This window comes from Camelus dromedarius, chromosome 1 (assembly GCF_036321535.1).
Source record: "Camelus dromedarius isolate mCamDro1 chromosome 1, mCamDro1.pat, whole genome shotgun sequence".
In the NCBI taxonomy this organism is placed as follows: domain Eukaryota; kingdom Metazoa; phylum Chordata; class Mammalia; order Artiodactyla; family Camelidae; genus Camelus; species Camelus dromedarius.
The window spans coordinates 105,200,359-105,221,302 of NC_087436.1; the positions used below are offsets into that span (position 1 = coordinate 105,200,359).

A 20,944-nucleotide genomic window follows, 5' to 3' on the forward strand; every position below is an offset into this window, starting at 1 on the left:
CTACAAGGCCAGAAAAACATTAAATCATAATCAAGTGTATCATATCAATCTTTTTGTTAGGGAAAAAACGTGCCTAATTCCACTAAGAGCCCCTGAATTTCATGGACATCATATCACTATTTTATCTTAGTAAGAAAATTATACTTTTAATATTTAAGAATAATTTCAATAACTGAAATTTTTTAAAAAGTAAAGTCTTATCCTTTTCCCATAAATCAGTCAGCTGCTATATTCTAACAGAAAAAATAGAAAATTTTAAAGAAAAACTTACCCCTGTGACTCGAGCAATTTTGAACATTCCATAAGCATAAAGCTCAATAAATCCAGCGCTTCCTCCAAGGACAAGAATATTAAGCCTAATTTAAAATAATGCACAAGGTGAAGACAACAGAGAGGACAGAGTTCTTAAACCAAGACCTGAGTTGTTCCTGCTCTCATATACTCTGCACGCTCAAGCTCCCTTGCAGGACAACTGAATCACCAAACAAACTCACCAAGACTCAATCACACTGAGGTTATTCCTTCTTTCAAAGGAAAAACATAAACTTTATCCAACCTAGAAAACATCAGTTTATAGTAAAATAAGAACATATTATTTTAATGATAACTGTATTTATATATTCTCAATAATAAAGCATCCCTTTTTCAGCTAATACAAAGCATCATCAGTTTTGATGCTAAATATATTAAATGGGCTTAAAGAATTTGAATATTTAAATTTAAATTTTAGAAACTCTAGGACTTCCTTCCTCCTTTACTTATTAAAATAAAAGTACCCCATAATATTAAACCAGACACAATCAAAAACCATACAATAAAGACAAGTAAATAATAGATATTATCTGTTTATTGTTCAGAGGTACTTGTCAGCAATGAAATAACATGACAAATAAAGAAACTGTCCTTGAAACTTTAGTCTAAAAACTGCCTCAAATATCAAGCATCAAATTTAAGAAAATTAGACTTAATAAGATATCTGAAAGACTTACCTGACGTCTCCCAAAAGCTTAATAATTTCATCAGAATTTTCTTCACTAAAATACAAAAATAAATTGGATTACCTTTCAACTATATATTTCAAGTAGTAAAAGATTATCTTACTTGAAAACAAAAAGGGTATTATCTTACCTAAATATTTTTGAGGTGTTGCTATAACTAGAGAAAAACAGAGATTAGGATAAAAAATATTCTTAACAAAAATACAGTTTTTAAAAACAGACGAGAAAACTGTTACAGTGTTAAAAGTAAAGAAAAGAAATCTGCAAGATTAATCCCAATGAAATTAAACTCTGATACTTACTTTTTTGGCAACGTAGGAAGCTTGGGTAAGAGAAGATTTGATTCATCCTCAGCATTATAAAAAGATGTTAGAACACTAAAAAGGGGGAAACAAAACAAAACAAAAACAAGCATTATAAAAACAAAGATTTTACTTTTTTTCTATTGGAAAATACTAATTTTTTTAAATGCTCGGTTGTATACATTTTACATTGCCAACTAAACAGATGTCACACAGTTTACCACTATAAAACAGTCACTGTAACAAGAAATAGAAAAACTGGAAATTCTTCATTTACTTAGAACTTTATTTCTGAAAAAAGTCAGTTTACATTTAGAAAGACAAATATTTATAAATAATTTTCTTAGTATATGAAATGTATTCAAAAGTATTCAGTATCAGATACTGAGAATTTATGATTTCTTAACTCTCCTCTAAGAACTGACACTGAACATCTGAGTACCAGGAGTAATTTTTAAAAACACCGCAATTATTATATAATTTAATGATGCATTCTATGGCTTACACATATCTGGAGATTTAACAACCCAGCAGGTACATAAGACGCCACCAGGCATTTTGAATAGTTTTATTTATTCCACTTTATTTTTCAACTCTACCTCCAAATGTGGTTGAAAATAAATGAGTGAAAAGGAGAAAAAGTGGTGTCATGAGAGACCCTGGAATCCCCATGTAACATTTCTGATTTCTCAGTCGAGAGTGTTAGAACACACTTGGAAGGCAACTGGGCAGGGATAGAAAGTCCGTGGTATACTCTGCTCCTCTAACCATCTATGAATTCACATGACCATTTGCCACCTTTGATTATTTTATGATGGATTAATCCCTGTTTTATCTATAGTGAATTCAAACCCCAGGCTAGATCCTTGTTATCCAATTCTTTATGGCCCCCAACTTAGGAAATCTGTGAATTAATAATCAGGATTTACAAATTAATTTGATATTTAACTTACAACTTAATTAGAATAGAAAAGCTAATGTAAAGAAAATGATCACATTTCCTCAAAAAGAAACTTTATTTTCCATATTCACTAAACCCACTGATCTTTAGGCCACCTTTACCGCAAACCTGGCAAAATATTTGACATCAAAGACTAAGGCAAAATTATCTTCATGAAACAAGGAAACTACTGGGACCACGAACACAGAAAGAACCAGTTTAGCATCAAAACAGAATGCTCAATTCAGTACTTTTCATATTCTAAGAATATTTACCAAGACACACAAAAAAAAAAACAAAGCTCCAGATGAAATACACGCTGAAAAGAAAAACAGAACCTCAACTTGCTAATCATTAATTTTAATTAATATTACTTGAATGTATAAATCACTGCTATAAACTACTAAAAATGACTGAAAAAAAAATCTCATCCATTCAGGCATTATTACTTCGATAAGAAAATAGATTTTCTCAGAAGAGAAAAAAGTCTAACAAAGCATTAAAAAAAGTTTCACCTTGATTAACTTAAAAACCAAAAGTTAAATGTAATGGACACACATCCAACACTCAGACACTCCTAAGCTTCCATTTTTAAAAACTGAAAATTTCACAACATGTGATTGTGACTACTGGAGTTTATTACTCTACCTGCTTTCTACAGTCACTTCCATCCAATGCATACAAGAAACTGGAGCCTCCACAGAAAAAGAGTGCAAACTTTCCGGTTTCTCCACATCACACAAAACAATTTTCTTGGTGTCGGCAAGAGCGAAGGCCAAAACTAGAACAAGAAAAAATAATTAAAACAAATTAGTGTAACATTCGAGAAAAATGGGTATTTCAATTCTCACCCAATTATACTAATGATTTGATCTCTAAATCTTCCCTTTAAATAATTAAAAAACTAAAAGATAGTTATGTCATTATTTATGCATTTTCAAAAGCTCAAACTTTCATGAGCGATCTACTACTTTCTCGTGTATTGTACTTAACATCTTACATACCAAACTCTCTAGACAGGAACCTTGATGTCAAGCAGAAAACACTGAACAAGTATCAACAGATAGACAATGATATGGTATCACCAAGACATAGTGATCCCCATCTAAAAGTTAAAAAGTGATTCCATCTGCTTGCTTCTTGGAAGTTTTTTATTCCTTTTTTATTTCTAACCCTCCGTGAACAGGGCCATCAAATATTGCTGGGTCTTCTTCCTTTCACTGTGGCTGAATCATCTAGTATAGTTTCTCTACATAAGTTATTAACATCTTCCAAACATATCAATTTAAGAATTTCTAAATAGAGGGCTGTGAGTTTTACTGTATACCAACACATGCAACTTTGCTAGATATGAGGCAATCTAAGTCTCCTCTTCTTCAAAACAATTTAAAGCAATCTTGAAATAATCATTACCAAGCAAAACTCTATTTTACTGTCCAAAAACAAGACTTTTTAATGATAAAAATATCATCTGCTTAAATACATTTTCACCCACAGTGACTTTCCATGATTTTTGAGATCCCGGTGCTTTTGGATGTATAGTGCAAGATCTCAAAATATTACTTAAGAAAGTCCTCTAATTTTACACATACTATTTTTTTAAGTAAAAGACAAAACAAGAACTGAGCAAAATGAGTGTAAACAAAAAGAGTTGTCTGTAAGCGGTAGGCTTTCAGGGGATTTTTTACATACTTACATTCATCTAGGAAAAAAGTAAGCAGTGAGAAGTACGTATCATTTTACAAAAACAATTCAGCTTTTTTTTTTTAAAGCATCAAAGATACAGATGAACTTTCAGCTGTATGATTTACAGCACTTTCTTGTACTGACCAGATATGGACAACAGCTCAAACATCAACTGTCACTGCAGGGCAGCACGTGGAAGAGCGGAGTTCAGTCCTCAGAGCCACTATGTAACAAGCCACAACATACAGGGCACCAGGAGGAGACAGAGTACACTGAAGCCGAAGGAATGGGGTCAGAGCTGACAGTCCTTCCGGTGAGGGAAGCACACATGCAGAGAGAACACTCAGGAGCCACACACTTAATACTAAAACACATTTCTGGGAGAAAAGGGCCATGATGGCACTGAACGGACTAGTGAGTGGCAAATGAAGCCTGGGGCAAACAACAGGACAAGATAGGGAAAGAATGAAACCAAAGTTCCCACCAAATCTCTTTTTAGACTTATCTTTGCTAAGAAGTCAGATTTCATTTTAGAGATCCTTTTGCCAAAACAAAGAGAGTAGAATTAATCTGAGTTCTACGAAAACACTGTAAAGCCTTTGAAAAAACAAAGTTCCCAAACTGGTATTTAAAATTCTAACATCTAATAAGAACAATCAATTCTTTCTGGAAATAAGCTCTCTTTACAAAATACTCTTTCTGAAAAGCAAAAATGTATTTTTTAACAATACTATCATTACGTTTGCCATCTGGTCTCCAAGCCAGACAGGTCACTTCCTTTCCTGTGTTTTCATTTGGTGGAAAACTCCAAACTCGATGAAAACTTGCAAGACGATGAAGTAAAACCTAAGACAAACCAGATATAATAGCAGAGAATTAAACATCCATTTCAAAAACAAAATAAACCTAGACACTCACTATAAAATTTTTAAAAATCATGTTGAGAACAATACTTAACTATCAGAACAAGTTAGAAGACAACAGTGTCTGAATGAACTTAACGTATTTCCAAAGAAATGGGTGAAACAAGGTCTAATTTAACTCTGTATCCTATACATTTTATCATTTATGTCAACAAGAGACTGATCTTTTAGAAAGGAATAAGGCTGCCCAAGAAGATGACAAAAAAAGAAATAAAGGACATCAAAAAAAAAAGAAAAAGGTAGCTATATATAATCAAATAACACTAAACTTGGAATCAGCCAACTTGGGATCTAATTTCAGCTGTGTCACTTACTGGCCATAGATCTTGGACAAGTCAGAGCCATTCTAAATTTCCATTTCCACACAGGTAAATTCTCACCTTGAAGGGTCAAGATGATGCCCCAGAGCTCCTCGTGCTTCAAAACTACACTGTCCCTACTCTGTCCTCTATACAATCATTGGAAATGGAATGAAAAGGCATCAGAACTGCCTGTGCTCCTGAAGATCCCCCCCCACCCCTCCACACACACTCTGTCTCAGTTCCCCACACTCACGGCTGTAGCACTCCCTGCCTTATCTCACAGCATCCTTCATTCCTGGTTACAGGGAAGCCAGGACTCCCAAGGAACCGCTCACCACCCAGACTCCATGCTCTTTTCTGAGCCCATCTCTGCCTTTTCCTTACTTCTGAAACCCTTCCTCTCTGCCCTCTGGAATTCACAGTCAGGTGAAGATACAGATCCCCTGTATCTTCATTCTCTTCTCTCAAATGTGCTTCTCACTTGAGGACACTGCTTCCCTACAGGATGCTTGTACAGTGGCCATTTTGCATACCATGTTCCCAGTACTACTACTGGGCTAGAAGAGAAAGTAGGTTTCCTCCTTGATGAGTGATGTCATTTCTGGATGTTTTTCTTCTCTTCTTTAAAATCCTCTAACTCTGAATCATATGCAGTCAGACAATACCACTTGTCATCCCTCTTAACTGCAGTCACTCATAGACCCCTCGGCCATCCCCCACCATTCCTGGGGGGTCTGGACTCCTGGCTGGCTCGCTCATGTTTCCCAACACTACTCATTGTCATTCTTGGTGATTTTAAGAGCTAAAATGTCCTGACTTTTCGGTTCTCAACTATGTCTCCTTCAATGATCACATCTTCTGCCTCACTTTGGTCACTCCCAGGGTCATGCCTGTGACCTTGTCATTACCAAAAACTCCAGATGCTCCCATAATCTTAACTTCCAAACCTCCCACTTCCCATCACCACTTGTATCTTTCCTGCTCATCCCTACTGATACCCAACTTCAACTCTTCAACCTCATCAAAACATACAATCTATTAATTCCACCACCTATTCATTGTCCCTCACACCACACATGCCCTCACTTTCCTTCTTTATCAGGTTGGAGTCCGAAGTTCATCATTACAATCATTCCTCTTGCATATAACTTCAACTCCCTTGCATCTCTCTTGCTTTGTCACACTTTGGCACAACAACCCCAGTTAAACCCAACCATGCCTGCCTGCACTCACACAAGTGAACAGAAGAGACACAACCATGCTCATTAGTTTCCTTTAAACTACAAAACCACTAAACTTGTGGGGCTCTTAATACTGACCAACAATCCTATTAGGTTTCGTTAGTCCACTTGCCTTGTCATCTTCTTCATATCTCTCTTTTCTCCTCCATCCTCCCTCCTAAATAGCGCCCTTTCTTCACTGAGAAAACAGAGGCAACACGTGCCCACAATTACATCTACCCATCTGACCACACGATGCGTCAGTTCTCTCCCTTCCCTCCTACTGCTGTGGCTATGGTACCTGGACTTCTGCCTAGAGCCACCACAGAGTTCCAAAGCACCTTGGCAGTGGAGGCAGAGTAGATTTTACAGCAGGCCCTGAGAAAGCAGACATCAATACCCTGGCAACGAGGTCAGGACAGTCAACATGGCTTTGAAGGCTGCTAAGTTTCACTTGCTGCTAAGTTCTTTTACCACCTAGTTCCCAAGCTTAGCCAAGCTGGGTCACACAATGCAGCTCTCACCTGGCCAGATAACTCTCATGAAACCTGCCAAAAGGCCACAGGAGCAAAGATGCACAGGTGAAGGTTTCCTTACAAAATGGCTGTCAGGTAATTAAAAACACTCAGCAGAAAGTTAGGTACAACCGGGTTACACTTGATGGAGGGTAATCTAATGTGAACTAGAAGTGGTAACTGACAACACTACCCACACTGCATCAGGAACCCAGTGAAGCATCACTCCTTGTTTAATTTAAAGGTGTCAACAGGAGGTGGCTCTCCAGCCTGGTGCAAAACTTGGACAACAGAATACAGATTCTCAGACATATCCTCTGTGGCAGCTACATGCATGCATATTCGCAGCTCAGGTCTGACCACAGCTCATCTTTCTTCTGCCTAAACTCTAAGTAAACTTAGGGGAGAGTCTGTGGACCTAGTACTATGTCTAACTCAAGAATGACACATCATGAGCCTTTTAAAAGCCCATTTAACAAATAAATGACTAAAAGAGTGTGCGGGATGCTGTACTGTGTAACTGAGTTCAGCTGAGTGAGAACTGTTGTTTTGACCATAAGATTTGGGCAATGGGCGTATAAACGACCTTTCCCGTCTGGTTCAGCGGGACTGGAAGGGACGGGCGGGGTAGACAGGTGGCGCCCACAGCAGTGGAAACCGAGGCCGGGCTACGCGCCGGCTCACTCACCTCGCCCGCAGTGTTGGCCAAAGCAATGAGATCCCGCTTGGGTGACCAGACCAGGAAAATTATCTCCTGCGGCAGCTGCTTCTCTCCCACGACCCGGAAGGACGGGAAACAAGTCGGGAAACGCAACATGGGGGCGGCCCTGCAATGACACCCCAGTCGGAGGCCGGCAGGGACCCCCTGGGCCGCCCGGCCCTGGCCGGGTGCCGCTCCCGTCTCTGCCCCTGGCCCTTCCCGCAGAGCCCGGACAGCGGCGGTACCTGCGAGCTGCCCCACGGCAGCCAGCACGACCCGGGTAGCCTCTCTACCTGTCTCGCAGCACCGGAGAGTGCGCTGCAACCTCCCCGCCGCAGCGCCGTCGCCGCCGCGCGCTCCGGGCACTTCCGGTTCCCGGGCTTCCTCGCGAGAACACGGCGGCGAGGTCTCCGTGCGCAGGAACCCCTTCGGCAGCCTCTGGACCGCCGGTCCTCAGCCCTGGCGGCTCCACCACCAGTGAGAAGGTGTTTTGTTTTGTTTTGTTTTGTTTTGTTTTGTTTTGTTTTGTTTTGTTTTGTTTTGTTTTTTTCAAAACTCTCCTGCCCAGGCAAAACCCCAGCCCGATTAAATGAGAAGTAATACAGGATGGGACCCAGTATTTATTAAAACGCTCTAAAGTGCTTCCAATTTGCAGCCAAGGAAGGAGAGCCCTGATCTAAAACGTCCGACACAGGCAAATATCTTGATTCTTTACCCCATTTAAGCCTCCCAACTATTTGATAGTAGCAGCCCCACCATAATGAATGAGGACCGTGAGCTCACCCAGGATTTGTCCCATAGCTATTGGAGCATCTACTGTACGAAGGAATCTACGCTTCACAGATGCACGGGACATGGGCTCAGTCAGCCTGACAGGACGTCAACCAGAATCCATCTGATGCTTCTCGCTACAGACACATTTAAATGTGTTAACTTGTTCAAAAGTTCCCACAACCAGGGTAAGAGAATGTGAGAGTATCATCTTGAACTTAAAATCTGTGGTAGAAAGTCATCTATACCTCTCACTTCTTTCACTTGTTCAGAGGAGAAAGGCGGCGGGATCTTCAACTTTCAGCATGCCGCACCTTCTCGCCTTCTATCTGGATGTAGCCCCTGGGAGGTGGGTGATAGAGGTAGACTAATTCGTTCAGCAGCAAATATTCGAGCACTGCTTTCTGCAAGGCACTGTTTGTAACGCTTGATACTCACCCTGCTCCCTTTGAGAGCCTGGCTTTTTCCCTTGAGTTTGCTGCAAACAGTTTAGCACATCTCCCAGATTCTTCCAGAAGCAGTATTCTAAAGTGAGAATGGCCTTGCCTTTGTTATCATGAAATGCATTTTGGATCATTATTTAACGTTCTGGGGTGGTGTATGGTTGCTAGCATAACTATCGCCACCTTGGGCGAGTACAGTTCCTCCTGTCCTTCCACTGACCCTACCTAGGACTGTGATGTGTGGTAAATCACTTCTCTGTCCTTAATGGCTTTGTAGCTAATAGATATTGGTTAATAATCATTAGGACCAGGTGGCCTTTATGCTCTGTTAGTCCCCAATGATGAAGACCTTCCCTGACTTAATTTTGGCACTCACAAGACTAGTTACCCACTCATAAATCTTCACTTAGGAATGCACTTCCTGTTTCTCTAGGTGAACTATAAAATTGTCCCAGTGGTCCCTTCGAGGTGCTAAGTGCAGCTGCAGATGCTTCCAGATCATTGTCCACCGGATCCCACCCTGTAAGTTTCCCTAAAATAATCAGATCCATTGATGATACAGAGCTGCCTGCCTCGTTTTCCCGTCTCAAGACACCTTCTCCATCCTCCAACAGGCGGCAATAGATAATCTAAATGGTGGGGGACTAATATCTAGCTGCTTAACAGTCTTATCAAAACTGAATGCCCATTTTCCTCAACTGTGTCCTGAATATGAACCTTCATATAACACATGAAAAGGACTGTTGTTAGAGCTATACACTCACTGCTAGGAGACAGAGAACAACTACCTGCCTATTATGAAACCTTCACAGAAGAGTATGAATTTCCCAGAAAGTATGTTTAACACAGGAAACAGCATAGGTGTGGAGTTGCAGATGTGGCCAGGACACTACAAATAATTTTATGTGGCCATAGCACCTCATTTGTGTCAGTGGGAGTGACTGTTACTGGAAAGGTTTCAAAGTAGCCATAGGACAAGAGCTATGAACACAGTGTTTCCAGCCTTTTCTTTTTCCTACTGTCCCATAAAGGAGAGTTTTGGCTTTACCCACTCCGTTTCTTTGTTCTCCCCATTCTCTAAGGAAAACACTGCTTTGTCAAACTGGTTTAATGCACTTCTGTGGCACAGAATCTAGAGAGAAGGGGGGAAAGGCCCAGGGATCAGGCACGGGTGGTTTTTAAGGAGGCAAGGGCAGGAGGTATAAATGTACAGAGACTGGGAAGTGGGGAAGCGGGGAGGGAAATGAAGAGAAAACAGACTTTAAGAATTCCTATGCTGTGTCTCACCTTTTCCTAGTGCTTGGGGGAAAGTGCAAAAACTAGCTGGTTTGAAATAACTTTTTGGTAGCTAGGCTGTTTCTTTAATCACTAGACCCCTTGGGCTAGCTCATGCTGATGGCATCTTTCCACGTGTTATAATGACATGGGGTTGGATTTTGAAGGGCCCGGCAGCTGCCAACAGAGATTTATAATTTGCAGAGGGGCGTGTTGGTGACAGCATCACATTGGTTCACTAGTTATTCAGGACCTTAATTCTTGTGATGAGGCTGATGTTGGGTTAGAAAGGAAGGACTGACTGAAGGTGTAAACATGGCAGGAAGACTAGTTGGGCAAGGGGGTGGGGGTGTGGGAGGCAATTCCAGACACATTTCTGAAGTATAATACCAAGAACAGATTATTGATCAGATTGGGAGAATGAAGGCAAGGGCATCGTCAAGACTGAGGTTGTATATATGGGTGCGCAGACTCAGGTAGCAGAGAACTGGTTGCCGTTAGGTGGGGTGGGGTATGAGGGAAGTATGAGGGGGGAGACAGGGAGAGCAGACCAGAACGAAGGGGTGTAGTGAGGACCATGTTCAGGTGGACGTGGGTGTAGAAATCTATCTGTGACGGCCAAAGGCAGCTGGGAAGGCAGGTTTGAAGAGCAAAGGTCAGGGCCTGAGCAAAGATGTGGGACTCAGTATACAGAGATGGAAGTTGGAGTTTTGTGGGGTGTGACTAATCTAAGCCGTGTGAAAGACTGTTAATTTGAGAGGTCTATTTTGAAGTCATAAAATAAGTGAAACACACAAAATAAACAAATTGACTGAATTTTCTGGAAAAAGAAATCGTTAGTGTTGGAATCTCTCTACCCTACCATGGTTGCATTCATTAGGCCACAGAAAAAATCCAACTCAAAGTGGCACAAGTAATAACTAGAATGTATTGGCTCAAGTAAATTACAAGTCCGGCAGTAGGGCCAGCTTCAGGGCAGGCTAGATCCAGCAACTCGGTGTCACCAGGGACCCAGCTCAGGGTGTGCATCACCACAAGGCTGGCTCCCCTTGTGGTCACTGGAAGACTGCCAACAGCACCTGGAGCTACAGGCTTCCTCATTCAGAGGAAGACCAAGAGCCCCTTCACCAATCACATGACTAAAGTGCTGAGCCTCATGTGATTAGACCAGCCCCTATTCTGAGCCTCGCTGAAATCAATCACAGTTAAAGGGGATGGAATTATGCCCCATAGAAAGTCCTCCCTAAGAGCAGAGAGGGAGACTTGGGTATAGCTCAGGGGTAGAGCACATGCTTAGCATGCATGAGGCACTGGGTTCAATCCCCAGTACCTCCAGTTAAAGAAAAAGAAAAAAGAGCAGGAGAGGATGTCAGTCAACTCTCCCCCAAATCCCACAGCAGACACACAAAGGAGAGGTTGGAAATGATGGTGGCGAAGCAACCCATCAATAATATTCAATACGGCAATCAATCATTACTACTCAAAGGGTAGTTTTAGGTACGAAGTACATTTGGGAGATACGGGTCTCAACTGTATCAGTTCATGTTTTGCTTGTCTCCCGTGACCACTTCTGTTGCTGTTCAGAGACCAACTCATGTGATTCCTATCTGGGAAGAAAAAAAGTTCTACTAAGAGCTACAGAACTAGTATTTATACGTATAGGAATTCATCCTAAGGAAATAAGATTTGGTTCTAAGTATGTTTATCATAGAGTCATTTACAATAGTGAACAAACCTTAATTGTCCAACCATAGGAGGCTGACTGGTTAAATACAGTACATCCTGAAGAATAATACTATTGTTTTAGGTATAAATTGATGTTCTTGACATGTTTATGAGAGAGGATTACAAAACAGGATGTTTTTAGAATTCCATTTTTGTGGGCGAAATTTCAGAGTGTCTAGCCATTTATACAAGAATCTACCTTTGGAAGAACCTACATGTAAGCTGTGACAGCGGTTACCTGAGTGGTGGTGTTAAAAGTAACTTTTCATTTTCTGTGATTCACCTAGCCCGTGTACTAATTGTAAAGTTAATGGGCAGCAACTTTTGTTTCCTTTTGTCCTCTGTAAGCATGCAGAATGTTTAGGCTATCTCTAGTTTTCTCCCACTCCTCGCCTCCACATTTGCAGATGAAGAAACTGGCCTTGTCTATTCAGGCTGAGTTTCTTAGAGACCACCAATGTCACATTTCCAGTCTGCAGGGGCATCAAACAACACAACAGTAGGAGAGTCTGTGACTGTCCAGCTAATGGGATAAAACTCACCCCTCAGATCCCTGAGATCTGCTTGTTCACTTTTGGTGCTTTTTCCCCTCAGTCTTGCTGGGTTAACATTTATACTAAATCTCCTGAAATCAAATAGTAGAGGTCTTATGTTCACTTCATTGCAGTGATGACCTGACTGACCCTCAAGTAACGTAACCCATGTCCTAATGTTCCAATTAAAATCAAAGCAGTCAAGATGGATTTTCCTTTGCCTTCTGTTTGAGCTTTCCTTCCTTAGGCAGCTCTACGTGTGTCAGCATCTTACTATCAGGTAGCACAGTTGGGTCTGAAGGCCTAAATGGCCATTTCTAATCACTCCATCTGTATTTTTGAGCAGCTTCTACCTGGAGGGTGGAGAACGGAGTTAGACCCGGCACCTGCTTCCCAGGGTGGTGGGAGGAGGGATGGGGCCATGAGTACTGCAGCGGGTCATCCCTGGTATCACCGTGGGCAAGATACAGCCTGGGAGCCAGTGGACACTCACAGGGATGTCCATCCACAGCCCCCTGCAATCGGCGAGCTTCTAATCTACACGGGGAAACAAGCACAAGAAGTTCTAACACAGGGCTTGATTTAAGTACCTGAAAAGAAACCAAAATAGAAAGACACACAAACACATGCCTATTTTTATTTCACTGGCAGGAGATGTACTATTCCACTGGGGACACCGACAAGGACATCGTGCAGGAGGTGGCATCAGACCAGGACCTTTTATAGGCTGATTTTATATTTTAAAACGATAGGCGCCCCTTGTTTAATTGTGCTTCACAGACACTGTGTTTTACAAACTGAAGGTCTGGGGCAACACTGTGTTACCAGGTGACGGTTAGCACTTTTTAGCAACAAAGTACTTCTTAATTCAGGTGTGTGGGGTTTTTTTAAGACAATGCTACGGCATTGCTTACTTAACAGACTACATACATAACAGACTACAGTGCAGTATAAACATCACTTTTATATGCACTGGAAAACCAAAAACTTCATGCAGTGGCCTTCACTGAGATACTGGCTTTACTGCAGTAGTCTGGAACCAGATCCACAATATCTCTGAGGTCTGCCTACAGTCAGACTTCTCCCAGATGCCTAGTATTTTATAGATTGTTTTGAAGGGGGCAGAAAGCAACTTTTGTGTTTTTCTGAAAGTAACCTTGGAAGCTGAATTATTCTAAGTTTAGAAGCCTCCAGATAAGGCTGCCAGTCTTGCTCACACCACACATCCCAACATTTAAACCCTCAGTGTCGGGACTGCCCTCCTGTTGGCTCTGAGCTCCTCCCAATATTGTTTAGGTCTGTTTTCCTTTTCTTTTCCAGTCCTTCTGAGAAAGAGAGAAGAGCAAGTCCTCTCCATATCTTAGGCATGCCTACTGTTAGGGACTGAACTGTGTCTCCCCAAATCCATATGCTGAAGCCATAACCCCCCGTACCTCAGAATGGGACTGTATTTAGAGACAGGGTCTTTTAAAAGGAGACAAAGGTAAAAGGAGGCCATTAGGGTGGGCCCTAATCCAATGTGACTAGTATCCTTATAAGAGGAAATTTGGACATACATGGAGGAGAGACCGTGTGAAGACACCCTGGGAAGGCAGCCATCTGCACGTTAAGGAGAGAGGCCTCACAATAACCAAACCTGCCAACACATGGATCTTGGACCTCCAGCCTCCAGAACTGTGAGAAAATAAACTGTTGTTTTCACCACCTTGTCTGTGATTTTTTGTTATGGCAGCCCTAGAAACAAATACATCTACTGTCTGAAAATCTCTAGAAAATTTCATGCTTTCATCAAGTTTTTAATGAGCACCTATAATACAGAAGAGAGACATAAGATACGAAGTGGGTACTGACAGTAAGAAGCTGAAACCTTTTGGAGAAACAGAATCTGTAAATGTAATCATGGAACAATACATGAAAAGTGCCTCAAATGTGGTGCAGAGAGGAAGGTGCTGGCTGGTATCAGGGACTCATGTGGGACTTCCCAGAAGAGAGTGGGGCTTGGGCCAGGGCCTGAAGGCTCCTTAAGACTTTAATGATGGCCATATGGAGGGAAATATTCCAAACAAAAAGAAGAGAATGGGATGAAAGATTGGGGCATACTGGAGAAATAAATTAGTCTAAATTTCAGACTAAATGTAGGAAAAAAAACAAATCTGATCATTCAAGGCCTACAAAGTAACTTTGTATTTCACTACATTTTGTAACATAAGCAAGAAGTAGGATGAAATTTAGCTGTAGTTATTTAAGAAAAATGTCCTTTAAAAAACTTTGGAAAGTTTATCTGTCAAATTTCAGGGATTTTCTTCTATTGCTGTTTCAACTAGGTATCTTAATGTTCAGATATGTCGATTTCTGATTAGAACACATGACCTCATGTCCCATCACACTGTATACCTTCCAGAGACAGTTTTACATTCTATTACTTTATTCTCTGAGAAAAGAAAGAGGTTAAATCCTTAAAATTAGTATTAATTGAACACAAGATCAGAACCACCAAATTTCCTATTTTCAACTCTCTTAAGAAAGTAAGAAAGTTTTAAAGTACAGAATTCCTGATTATAAGTAACACCCTATATGCTCAATTCTAAGACGGACTTTTTTTCACATTTCAGTATTTCTGAAATAAGATACATCTAAAATTTAATATGTACATTAATGAGATAGAGGTGTTTGTTCCCCAAAAGCTATGATTACATCGGTAGTGCGTTCTACAATTGAAGGTATCTTAAAACTAAGAAAATATGGTGATGATAATGACCACTGGCCATCAGAACTCAATTCTTCAGCAGTCATGGTCCCCCAAGTGTCTGAGTTTCTGGGAGATTTCAACAGATTTTACCACAATATCATGGACATCATGATAGTCAGGCAATGTCCATGTGTATGCCTCAATCAGAGAGGGGAATCTCACAACGATTCTACGAGGTTCATACCTCATCCATGTACCTGGAAATCTGCCCTTCCTATAGCAACCCATGTTAAAAGAGGGGCAAGAGAAGAGTTTTGTGAGACTTGTTAAGTCTAGAAGCTTAGCTCATCTTTTGATGTCGCCTGATCTACCAGAGCCACATTTGAGTATTCCACATCAGGCATCAAACCACCCTAACATAAAATACCAGATGGAATTTCAATACCAGATGGAGGCAGTTCTTCTACCTTTATTCACAGGGCTCTGGGTAAGCCCAAGGAGAGATGCCTCCAAACCTGCTCTCAAACAGGTGTTCAGAGGAAAAGGAGAAAAGTTACTATGCAAATGCAAGCCATTCAAGACTTTATTCAAGCTTAAGCAGATAATGTCAGATACCTAGCAGAGAAATAGGGAGATGAGCTGTTTGTCCAAACTACTCCCTTCAGCACCATGATCCTGGACCACCCAGGGACCGGTGATTAACACCAGTGCTCCGTGGACATCTGATTCACTTCTCACCAGTAACAGGAGAACTGAGAACCAGGCACATGCGCCCCATTTAATTTAATCACAAAACAAACCCAAGTGTGAATATTATTGTCACCATTATAATAATGAAGAGTTAGGGGCTTCTAGAGAGTGAATGACCTGGCCAAGGACATACAACCAGGAAGTGTGAAAATCAGAGTGAAGAGTCCCAGTCACCAAAGTATCCTGCCTCCTGCTACCACTTTTACAAAGAGAGAAATGCACTGCCTAGCTTAAAAGACACTGAGATGTCAGAGCAGGTCATAATTCCAAACACCTCAGTCATTCAACAAACATTTAGGTGATTCTATACCATCAAAGGACAACTGCAAAAAGTATTTGAAAAATAAATATTTAATAATAATATAACCATAATCATAATCTTTATATCTTTAGACTGCCTTTGTCAAAATTCTTTCCATCATCTTCAGATTCTGGCTAAAAAATTATATATTATATTTCTCTTTACAAGTGGGGCTTAAGCTATTTTACAATATTTTAATATTTAATTTAAAATATCTAACTTAACCTACTCCTCTGTTCAATACAAACAAAGCTTTAGGTTTTCATCTTCATTTTCTTCTTTCTGCAAAAGAATATTCTATGCCCATTCTTCATATAAAAGAGGCTAAAACAATACAACTGGAAGAGATTTAAGAAGAAGAAAAGCAGAGAGAGCTAGTAAACCAGCTAAGGATGGAACAAGTCCCCAGGTCTCCCGAGGGGCTGCTGGGGGGTCTATAAACCAGCAAATACCACTTGCCTGTTCTCAAGCTTAGAAAGGTGCATACCTTTGAAAGCTACAGAATTTAAGTCCGGCGTGGCACTTTCAGAAAATGGCATCAAAGGTTGGACTGTAAATCTTTCTTATTCTCAAGTCACTGGACATTTAAGAGCAAAGATATTGATGGGCTCTTTCTCTCCTTTTCTTCCTCCTTGTAACAGATATATGATTCATGGACTGTCCTTTAGTGGTCTCCATTTTCATCTTATTGCTTTTTCTTTGCTTCTGCTTTCTGACAGCTCTGAAAAACAAGGTGCTAAATTATTTTGTAGAATGAGCACAGTGAATTATGTAATTATGTTGAAGTTTAATTAACTAGCTAACCAAATTAAAAAAAAAAAACAGAAGGGAAAGAATGTACTGTATTATACGCATAAATCCTCAGAATCCTAACCATAATAACAAGGAGATAGAGACCTGACCAAGCAAAATGTTTGGGAAAAGAAATTCCTTTGACAGATGGCTACTACAGATTTAGAATAATCTATTCAGGACAAATACACCACAGAGGTAAATAGTCAAGTCAATGAGTTGGGAGGTTTTCTGTTGTTGATAGTTTTTTGGGTTTGTTTTTGTTTGTTTGTTTGTTTGTTTGTTTGTTTTGGTACATCTGTAATGCTCAACTCAGCAGCACTTCAATCTCCAAATCCCTGAATTACATTTTTCAGAAAAAAGACCGATACACTGGCAGTTAGCAGTGGTAGAAAAATGCAATAACACAATGGGAAAGACTGACGACGCTTAAAGAGGCCCGTCTTACAGTCCTAAAACTAATTTTCCCTTCCTCAGGAGATCTAAGTCCTGACAGGTGCCATAGAGAATGTCCATGTTTTGTGGTCTCTGTCTTCTTGAAGACTAGCTTCAACATGAAAAAGCTGGAACTCACTCTCTAAAAAACACTAAACCACACCAGGAAAAAAAAACAGATCCTCTGCTGCTGGTGCTCACTGAACTTACAGGCAATCTGCAGCTGAGAAAGATCACTGGTCTGTTGACTCACTTTCTCCAAGCTAGCAGAATCATGCCAGGTACCATACCATGAACAAAGGGATGGGCCGGGCTGCCGGCACGGCAAACCTGGACACCTGCCATGGCTGCCCAGCCACATCAACCATTAGATTCACTTCTCCTAAACTACCACAGGTCCTCAGGAAAAACTTCTTGATCTTCCCAGGACCAAAAGCCGGGAAAGAAGCATCATAACCAAGATATAATCTCCTAGTGGACCAAACGCAGGCCTCACTTTCTGTTCACTCAGCATCTATGTTGAGTGTTGGGAATGCAAAAATGAATGGGTACAATCTTCAACTTCAGGGAGCTGGAAAAGCAGATGTCACCCTTCCCTTTCTTTCCCCCAAGTTTTCTTTAGGTTAAGAAACTGAGGCTATGAAATCATCCAGTGAGGAAGCAGCAGAACCAGCTTGATTCAGGGACTTGTGCTCTAATTCCCTCGATACTACGTACTCTACTATGAATTATTCACGTATGTACAATGCTAAGCATGTAGTAATCATTAAATAACTATTAGCTATTATTAGCAGCTACACATGACTAGTATTCAGAATTTTGCCTGACAACTTTATACTTTTCCATATTTAAGGTTCTGCACTATGGTCTGGGGCATCCCATCAGTTCAAAATAAAACAAATAAAACAGTCACCTTTATAATGTTTTGCGCATGTTATTTAAATCTCCTTTCCCTCCAGCCATTTTTTAAAAGCAGGAGAATATCCTGGTTAGTGATTATTTAGCAAATTTAATTAAGTATAATCTCTTAATGGCTAAAGTCCTTCAACAGTGATAAACTGAGTAAATCAATTGTTTTATTTTGCCTTAAAATTAAACTGACCTAGTATTTGTCCTCTAAAGGATATGTATTTGTATAACCGATAAAATGAGCTCTAGCCACAAGAGGGAGCCAGCATCATTCCAGTTCACAACCAAAAGAAAATTAATACCAAAGAAAAACAAATTATCGTAAGACTATAAAACACTTAAGATGAAAAGCTCTTTTACACCGTATATGCTAAAAAAAAAAGCTATTAAAATTATTTTTTACTATTATAAAGAAAAAATTTTACCTTGTCCATTTCATTAAAAAATTTTTTTGAAAACAACACCTAATGATAACTGTTAACAGAAGTTTAGGCGTCTTCTCTGAGAGAAGAAAGTAATGCTATTTAAGAATTATCAGGTATACCACATCCGAAGGGGTTTGCTCTTTGAATTAAACTTGAAAAAAATCTAAAAGATACTAGCTGACTTCCCTCAATGAAAACAATGTATTACTAACAAATAGACTAGCCAGGGCTATTTAACAACCAATGAAGAGCCTACAATATATTACCAAAATGCAAATTCAGTTTCCATGTGTCACAAGATCACAGAATCAAAGACTAAGCATGTTACTAATTCCTTTTTGCAACCAGAATTACACTGTAAATAGTGCAACAAACCCAGTCCAACACTTTATTGGGTTGTATTCTATTCCTGAAGATTCATAAGGAAAAATATTTTCTGAGCCTTTAATATACCTCTTTAATTAATTTTTTAAAATTCCACTTCTGCCCTGGATTACTTGGTGGAAATAATTATTTAAAGTAAATCTGATAAAAAGTAATGGAAAAGGCAGTTTTAAATAGTAGGCAGGATTCAAATGGCTGGGCTTTAATGGAAAAAATAATTTCCACTGACCAAAAAAACCAAAAATAAACAAATAAATGGAAAAGAATCCTAACACAATCATAAGTATTTACTAAAGCATCAGACACTCCTAACACTAACAGATGTTTTTTCTTCATCACAAGTCATATGATAGCTCAAAACTTACATCCTGATCTCAATTTTCATACAATGTTAAACCTGGATACCTGGTTTTCACATGAGTAAAACAAGAGGACACAGTACCTATCATCCCATTAATTTAAAAGGTAAAAGTGCAATCATTCAAGTTAGCCCAGTTGAAAACAGCAGTGGTTTTTCTAAGTATGCTGTTGTCATTGGTATAACTTTGCTTCGAATTATACAACTGTATTATATAAATCATATTATATAGGAAGTTAGACACTTTCTACCTTGTATTTTGGTTATCTTCATGTCCTCTCTGTAAAATTTTAAGGTCTTTGACTCATCTTCATATCCTCCCTCCCCCATCTATGCAAATAATACATAATAGGGAAAGCACCAATTAATTTAGCACTCCCGAATCCTCCAATTATTGCATACTTCTTTGGATTGCTCTGTACAAATACACAAGGAAAATGTTTCTTCTAATAAACAAAAAAATTCAACTAACTTGTCCGCTTTCTTAGATGTAGAGATGTTAGGACAAGTACTACGTTTATGATCTAATTCACCACAAATAAAGCAGCCATCTTTAGGACCTTCGCAAGAATGATCTGGAAGAGCACAGTGATTGCAAACGTCACAGTGGATCCAAGCTGTAAAATAAAAATTAGGTTTTAGAAGAGGTTCATTTAATATAATTTTTCATTTGATTAACCTTTATGATAAGGAAGCATGAATAATGTTTACCTCAAATACTGTGACAGCTTTGCACAGCTAGTTATAATTTGGCCAAAGAGGCCAATGTTATAAGGTTGGAATCCCATGTAAACCAGCTAACTTCTTTCTGATTCATGAACAAATTCAGCCCTTCCTCAGTGAGTCCTGAGCTTAGAGCCACCAAAACAATGGGGACCAGCTGAATGATACAAAACCCTGTTAAAATAAACCAAACCAAATGCCACATTGCAACAGGGTAGCAGTCATGTCTCTCACATACGTTTTGGTAATTGTAAAAATTAAAAAGCTAGTTAATTAATGCAAGTCTCTATATTAATTTTTTCTTTCATAAATATAGTTACATAAAAATCCTGTTTAGCTGAAGAAAAACAAATGTTTCCGTAAGATCTCAAACACTAAAGCTTAAATACTTACAAGGCTTCACACACTTTTTGCAGAGAAAGCAATGGTTCCATTTCCTGCCATCCTACAAAAACAATTTTTAAAGTATGTTTAATTTGTCATTAAAAATCAAGTTCCACAATTAAAAATTAAAATGTCTTATTAAAAATCTGTGTAAATTATTCATTCCTTATTTCTCACTTTCCTGGGCTTTACAATTAAATACTTTGATTTTAATTTATGCATTTCTCCACTCAACCCAAATCTCTTCTTGATGGGCCCCAATTTCCTTAATGCTAAAACTGGGGGATTTAGCTAAATGATCTTTAAAGTCCACTCCAGATCAAGGAACACAATTTGCATAAAGGAGGAAAAATTTCAAGAGAATTAATGATTCATAATTTGTATGTGTCTATCTGGCATAATCCTTTGTAACACTCATACTTGAGAACTTATTGTAATTTAGAAGGATAGAGATTACAGGT

At 39.5% G+C, this 20,944-nt stretch overlaps 2 protein-coding genes and 1 long non-coding RNA gene across 5 annotated transcripts in view; 1 reads left to right on the forward strand and 2 right to left on the reverse strand.

Moving 5' to 3' along the window:
• The window catches only part of ANAPC4 (anaphase promoting complex subunit 4), a 34,125-nt gene extending 26,181 nt beyond the window's left edge, over window positions 1-7,944 (reverse strand). The window contains exons 1-8 of one of the 2 annotated variants that reach the window (XM_031436474.2): window positions 7,880-7,944; window positions 7,575-7,713; window positions 4,667-4,772; window positions 2,889-3,021; window positions 1,301-1,375; window positions 1,129-1,155; window positions 990-1,034; window positions 272-356 (exon numbers count right to left, since the gene is read on the reverse strand). In XM_031436474.2, the coding sequence (XP_031292334.1) occupies window positions 272-356; window positions 990-1,034; window positions 1,129-1,155; window positions 1,301-1,375; window positions 2,889-3,021; window positions 4,667-4,772; window positions 7,575-7,703 (600 nt within the window). In that variant the 5' untranslated portion in view covers window positions 7,704-7,713; window positions 7,880-7,944. Of the gene's footprint in view, window positions 1-271; window positions 357-989; window positions 1,035-1,128; window positions 1,156-1,300; window positions 1,376-2,888; window positions 3,022-4,666; window positions 4,773-7,574; window positions 7,714-7,831 lie in introns of both variants that reach the window. The other variant, XM_031436480.2, reaches the window with a different exon arrangement.
• Window positions 7,945-7,991: 47 nt separating this feature from the next.
• Window positions 7,992-14,051, forward strand: LOC105098370 (uncharacterized). 2 transcript variants are annotated; one of them, XR_010381747.1, is made up of 4 exons: window positions 7,992-8,071; window positions 8,388-8,545; window positions 9,234-9,322; window positions 12,985-14,051. It is a non-coding gene; the product is annotated as an uncharacterized LOC105098370 (long non-coding RNA). The 2 variants fall into 2 exon arrangements; XR_010381746.1 differs by having other exon boundaries at window positions 7,998-8,545; window positions 12,985-14,050.
• A 2,056-nt stretch (window positions 14,052-16,107) lies between these two features.
• ZCCHC4 (zinc finger CCHC-type containing 4) overlaps window positions 16,108-20,944 on the reverse strand; it is a 41,957-nt gene continuing 37,120 nt past the window's right edge. Inside the window, exons 11-13 of the mRNA XM_010991057.3 lie at window positions 20,493-20,544; window positions 19,849-19,993; window positions 16,108-16,794 (exon numbers count right to left, since the gene is read on the reverse strand). Of these exons, the coding sequence (XP_010989359.3) occupies window positions 16,659-16,794; window positions 19,849-19,993; window positions 20,493-20,544 (333 nt within the window). The 3' untranslated portion in view covers window positions 16,108-16,658. The remainder of the gene's footprint in view (window positions 16,795-19,848; window positions 19,994-20,492; window positions 20,545-20,944) is intronic.